Here is a 7112-nt window from a genome sequence, read left to right as displayed (position 1 = left end):
AATAGTACCAACGCTTTTGGGTTTTGGGATGAGCTGAAAGAAAGATTTTTCAAAGGATAATTTCAGCTCTAACTGCACCAAATTTATAATCTTCGCTACATTAGCTACTAGATCACTACAAGAAAAGGCTTAGTACAAAAAACTAGCTTCTAAATCTAATAAAAAACTTAGGAACACTTAACGAAAGTCGTGAAGTTTTTTTGTTAATGTATATTGATAAACTCCACGAGGTTTCATTCAAAATTGGATAGTAATATGATTGAAACAGTTATTAATGTTAGAAATCATTATAGAAGGGGGCTGTAAAAGAGCGAGGGAAGATTCAACCCTAGAAATCTGTAGAAGGTATCTATCTAGTTTCTCTTGAGGTTAGGTCAGACAGTTGGTTTGTTATTTTGAAGCTGTACATACTAAAGATTGAAATGCAAATAGTAGATTATTAAGACTTTGTTAATATTAGTACCAACGCTGAATGAATGAGCTGAAAGAAAGATTTTTCAAAGGATAATTTCGCTCTAACTGCACCACAACAGTTAATTTTAATGATATACAGCTACAAGAAAAGGTTTAGTACAAAAAACTAGCTTCTAAATCTAATAAAAAACTGAGGAAGCCTTAACCAAAGTCGTGAAGCATTTTTTGTTAATGTATATTGATAAATTCTACAAGGTTTCAATAAAAATTTCAAAGGATAATTTCATAGCAATTGCACTAACGGTTATTCGTATACAGAGACACTGACAATTCATCTTTCTTCTTATCTTATCATGAAAATTGTAATAATTACTATTATATATGGGTTTTTTATGAAAATTTTCATTTGTCCTAAATACAAATCATGAAAATGAAGTTACTACCAATTTTAATACCTCTTCTTTCCATTATATCAATAAAAGCTGATTGTGGTAAGTGTTTTATAAAATGAATTATCAATTTCAAATCATTTTGGTGTCTATATCTTGTGAATACCTTCTATTTTTTAGAAGTTGGTACTGAAGTCATATGTTACTGGGGATCTTGGTCTATATATAGAACAGGAGAAGGATTATTTACATCAGAGAATATAGATACGGAAATATGTACAACTATAGTTTATTCTTTTGCTGGACTTGATTCAAACTTAGAATTGGTTTCTTTGAATATTGATGCTGACATCGATAAAAGTGAGTAGTCACTAATAACGATGAACTAGGAGATGAAATTAACGAAGTAATTAAAGAAATCAGGACGAAATACTTGAGATTGTTATATCAGAGGATAAAAAAGTGATAAACTTCGAGATTTTTTATTAAATTATTCACTGAGAAAGTTCTTGTAGACATTGTAATGATAAAGGTTTAAAATTTCGACTAACTAGATTATAATTTCAATAAACTTAATGTTAAATATTCAATTGATGATTCAAAATGGTAAAAATAGAGAAGTTTATTAATATTATCAATATTAGCATTAATATTATCAGTATCATATGTTTGTTTAGATGGATTCAAAAATTTAACCGACTTGAAAAAGATAAACCCTTGTCTGAAAGTCGTTTTAGCTGTAGGAGGATGGAACGAAGGCTCCATGAAATACTCAATAGTAAGTAAATATTTCTTATACAAAATTTTCATCTAGTTTTGGTAATGAATTCATTTTACAAATAATTTAACTCCTATTCAATGCAAAACTAAATAATAATATAATAAAAGTATAAGAGCCACAAATATCGATTTTATACTATTATAACCGAGTGAACCAGGTCAAAACAACTTATGTATTAATAAATATATTTAGAAAGAAAGAGCCGGGAGATAAGGTGTTGAATAGAGATTGCTCCGGTAAGTTTTAATAATATAACAACCTGCCTTTGCAACAACAACCTGTACTTAAGTTAAGACAAAACGTATTATCGGTGATGACGTAGGACGTTGAATCAACTGGAGGCATTTGAATATGCTACAAACCAGATTGTACTACGAACAGACGTAAAATGTAGAAAGACAAAAAATAACAGCTTATAATCAAGGGTAAGATCGAGGGACGCTGTGGAGTTGAAAGGAAACAACAGTCGTGGCTCATAAATATTCTAGACTGGACCAGTGGTGGACTTTTTAGCTTGACAGAAGACCGTACAGCTTTTGTTATGGTGATTATCGATGTCAAGAAGACCAGACAAGATTGATCACTGTAGTAAAAGCATTTTCTTAGCTTCATACAGCAAAATTAATTCACTATTTGATTTTTTCATGTACAGATGGCTGGTGACGAATATCTACGTAATAGATTCGTCGATAACGTTTTAGCGTTCATGGCTTATTACGAATTTGACGGTCTGGATCTCGATTGGGAATATCCCACAACGCGAAAAGGAATACCAGAAGACGGGAAGAATTTGGTATTGTTATTGAAGGAGCTAAGATCTAAGATGTCACCATATGGATTGAAACTATCCATCGCCGTACCTATTGATGAAAATTTGATACAAACGGGATACTTAGTCACAGAAATAGCTGAGTGAGTTGAAACTTGAGTTTTTATTACATTTTTCTATGGAAATTGATTTTTATGAGTAAAGGTTTTTAAATTGTCATACAGAATCTATTAAACTAAAATTTCTGCAACCGTTGGTGTTATCGTCTTCATAGACTGAAGGTAAACTCCTCTTGAGTCTTCTTTCTCACCCAGTATTGTCAAGAAACTGCATAGTCTGAAATGAGGATGGAAGTTTGCTAGGTTTCTTGCTTTGGTGTGTCAGCATAATAAGTCCAAATAGATGGAGTGTCTTCCAGCTAATTCCAATTTTATATATTCCAGTCGAAGTTCTTTTTTTTTATTTCTATTTAGCACTATTTTAAAAATGAAGTAAGTGGTGAATTATCACCCAAACTACCTCATCTAAACAAATTTCAAGTTAAAACTACAAAGAAAAAGATCCTATATGTGGAAAGCTCTACGGCTCCATTTCAAAGTGTAGTAAGATTAGTCTCTAATTCTATTAATAAAACAATAGATTAAAGCTGAAAAATTGAATTAGAGATCTGAATTTATCTGAAGAGAAATTGATGTTATAAAATTTGAACTTATAGCATCAAAATCTATTTCATTCGAAATTGATTGATTGATTGATTTACATCAAATTTATCTACTAACTTGAGTTTTAATAGAAAAGTTAGATTACACATTCCACGAATTAGAAGAAGAAATATCCTTCATTGGTCTTATTTAACAAATTTTTTCTATCTAGATGATTTATGATGACCACAAGTTTGAAAATACACGTTTAGGGTCTTCACTTTGTTGTTTGTTGTTGTTCACATATTTTTTTAAGTGACAGCCCCTTTTGGACTCATTGTTCGTCCTGGATGGGCATTTCGCCAAATTTAAACTTAGCAAAACACTTCTCGGCGTTTGATTTTCTTGAAACAAAGTCCAAATAATCATTATCAATTCAACTTTTGGCCCTAAAACTGTTTTTATGCCAAGAATAATGCTTCATTAACACATGAAATGTGTTAGTATAGAACACATTTTCATAGTGGTTCTTTTCAGTTACGTTGATATGGTTAATCTCATGGCGTACGATTACGTAGCTTCCGATTCCAAAGTAACTGGACTATCTTCTCCTCTATCTGAAATAGTGAGTAAATTTCCACAATTACCAGTCTCTGATTTATAAAGAAACAATTTTATTTGTTTAGAAAGAAACCGTTTCTAAATGGTTAGCTGCTGGTCTTCCTTCTAAGAAACTAGCACTTGGTATTCCAGCATATGCTAAAAATTTCGTGCTGGAAGATCCTGATAACCACAACATTGGTGCACCAGTTCAAAGTATCGGCGAAGCAGGACCATACACGCAAGAACAAGGTTTATTAGCATATTTCGAGGTAATATCATCACAATTATGGTAAAGCTTTAATAATCTTCATTATTTTTTTTAAGGTTCTGCAAATACTGAATGACTGGAATGGAATTATCACTGTTAAAAATGTAGACGATACTAACTATGCTTTTTATGATAACGAATGGTTCACTTTTGATAACGACAGTACCGTTCGTAGTAAGGTGAGTACCGAAATCTTGAACCTAAGAACCTAATGGTATGAGCTTCAAAACCACTTTTTTGTTCTTGTTTATAATAATATTAACTAGGGGTGACTCAGCTTCATAAAAAGTTATCTACTGTCATACATTGACATTGTACATATTTTCAAGTTAAAATACGAAAATATAATTGGCGCAGTCAGTAGGATTTATAATAGTATGAGCAAAGATCAGAACTACTAACTACTAAATCAACAAAATATTCCTATGAAACAATATTTCAATCGTGAATCGGATTAAAATTTTTGGAAATGTCACCAACTCTATTTACAACCACATGATACAATAATTTATAAGTTCGAAGAGTCCTGGTATCCCTTCTTGAAAATGGATTGAGCAAAAGTCCAAATTAGACAACATGACTTGTTCCATCATTAAATTACCTTATAATTATGGTTTGAGAATAGGATTGTTAGTAATTTCGTTATAGGATCACAAAACTACAGCACCACTACACATTTTATTTTTAATTTGTTTTCTATTGAAGGTCTCGAACTCACATCATAGTAGTTGAGTGAAATCACTTTCGAAACCAAAAATCAATTGGCGCAGTCAGTAGGATTATAGAAGAGTCCTTCTAGTAGGAACTTGTTGTTCTTAAACTTTTAGTTTCCATTAGAATGCACCATAATGGAATGTTATGTTCGATTCAGCTAAAAATTTTGGAAAATGCAACTAATCGTCACCTTTTTTCTATTAACAAACATATATAATGACAATTTGGAGTGTTCAACTCTGAAACTGAAACTATAGCTTTTGAATTAGATACGTAGACTTTCCAATACCTAAAAGTAAAAAGAGAAGAAAGGACTTATTGGATTAAGATTAAATTTATGAGATTCTACTTGTATGTATTTATCTAACCTTGTATTTCTGTATTTCTGTAATCTAACTTAACCTAACCTAACAGTTTACGTGATGTTATAATTTGAAATGGTCTAATTAACATCATATTTGCTTCTTTACTTCAATTTTTGTATGGTAGAATGTGATATATCGCATTATGATGCTTAATATACTAGGTGTTCTAAATATGAAGCACCGTAGTTCTCAGACATATTATTTTGAATGGTATATACATTATTGTTAGATCGTTTTACTGGAAATTATGATCTAAAAATCGTACTGCTTCCTATAAATGCATTAAATTTTCATTATTAGGTTCTCTTGGTATTTTTCCGCGTCCTTATTTGGATAAATATTTTAGACAGTTAAGTTAAATTTACTTATAGTGGATCCTCGTGAGCAAAAGTTTGTGCGAATCGTGTTTCGAGATCATTGATGCGCTTCGTACTCAAAACCCACGTTATATTTAATAATGAAGTGATGTTTTATATGAAATTGTAGGTGAAATATGCGTTGGAAAATCATCTTGGTGGTATAATGTTATGGGCACTAGAGCTGGATGATTTTAAAGGTGTGCATGGTGAAGCGTACCCTTTATTGAAGGCTATACGAGATGGGATTTCTGATTTTAATCATTGATAGAGAATTTGTAATATATTGAAAAAGAAATACGATTCTTGAAGATATTGTCAGTTTATTTCTACCTCTACAATTTTTTTTATCATATCCTGCGTAAAAATAACGATTATATTTCGAAAAAATGGAAAATTTCTGATAAAATCATATGGGACAAAAACAGATGTTTCCATCGAGTGTTTGGCAATATTTTACAGAATTTTTGCGCAGTTTTATAACCATGGATGAAACGTGGGTCCATCACTTCACACCCGAAACAAAAAAACAAGCAAAAAAATGGACTGAAAAGGGAGAACCAGCTCGAAGGAAGATCATTCCATCTGCAGGCAATCTTTTTCATCGACTATCTTGAAAAAGGAAGAATTATCAAAGGCGAGTATTTTGAGTGAATAAATCAAGCAAAAACTGCCGCATTTGGCTTAAAAGAAAATGATGTTTCATCAAGACAATGCACCAGCTCACATATAAGGAGTGCAAAATAAGCGAGCGGAGTTCGAAGCTGAAAAATGTATCATTAACAATGCAAACATGATTTTCAAAATACTTCATCTCTTTTTATTATTAAACATCATTGGTTTCTTATCTCAGAACTTAAAATAACTCTTTATAGGGTGTCCTTCTAATAGAGTTTCCATATTATGGTTTCATTCAATATCTACATAACTGGTTTTCAACTTTTTCCATTGTTTTATTTGATATTATAATCTATAATTCGTATAAATTAACTGTCATACTTCATACAAATCGTCATTTAAATGGGTCTTTAGGCCGGCCCTGTCCATCTATAATGGAATTTCAAAATTCGGCGAAATCGAGCGGCGATTTATGAATGGTGGACGCGCCTTTGATGAACTTTTTATTATAGAAAGCGATTTATTTACAGTTTTATTTTCAAATAATTTCCAGAGAAGTATAATTATTATTTTTCAGTTTCTTTTCGCTCCAGAACTAGAACTAAATTCATAAATGTCAAAATCATGATTATGAATAAAGTTTTTATTAATCCAATCACGAATTTTTACTATATTTTTTTATTTGTTACTAATATTTCACTTTATTTCTTTAAGAAGGAAACTGCAATATCTACTGAAATCGTAAAATTACGGCTCCACTCGAATGAATAATGACTATCCTGTTATATAATAATTTTACGAAGCCTTTTGATATTGAAATCAGTTTGTATAGAAATGGAGAGGTGCTACAAACAGATTTTAGTGAGGGTGATTAATTCATTATACAATACGAATATCTTTGGAACGAGATAAATTGAATATAAAATTCCAGTTTTCTTAAAGCAAAACTGTCCAAAGCAGTTCCACGTTCCACACCGACGTATATCTAATATGCAATAAAACTGAGGTTCTTTAGACGTATAAACGACGATAACCACGGACATATCTTCTATGGTAACTCACCAGAAGATCACCAATGGCTTGTTTGTTTGTCAAAAGGAAACTGCGACTTATTAAAATCTGGCGGTAGCAGTAATTGACACCTTAGTCAGCGGGACGTATGTCTTTGATACCATATGCTTATGCTGTCCTCAC

General features: G+C 31.4%; 1 protein-coding gene across 1 annotated transcript; it reads left to right on the top strand.

Annotated features, from left to right (window-relative positions):
- The first annotated feature begins 736 nt into the window (after window positions 1–736).
- Window positions 737–6573, top strand: LOC130447460 (chitotriosidase-1-like). The gene is made up of 8 exons (XM_056784291.1): window positions 737–905; window positions 984–1163; window positions 1481–1581; window positions 2237–2496; window positions 3532–3619; window positions 3681–3866; window positions 3922–4044; window positions 5431–6573. The coding sequence occupies exons 1-8, from the start codon at window positions 839–841 to the stop codon at window positions 5566–5568; spliced, it is 1143 nt and encodes a 380-aa protein (XP_056640269.1). The 5' UTR covers window positions 737–838; the 3' UTR covers window positions 5569–6573.
- The last annotated feature ends 539 nt before the right edge of the window (window positions 6574–7112 follow it).

Source organism: Diorhabda sublineata, chromosome 8, assembly GCF_026230105.1.
Source record: "Diorhabda sublineata isolate icDioSubl1.1 chromosome 8, icDioSubl1.1, whole genome shotgun sequence".
Lineage (NCBI taxonomy): Eukaryota > Metazoa > Arthropoda > Insecta > Coleoptera > Chrysomelidae > Diorhabda > Diorhabda sublineata.
Note: the sequence above shows the minus strand (reverse complement) of the source record. Positions and strands in the feature narration are given on the sequence as shown.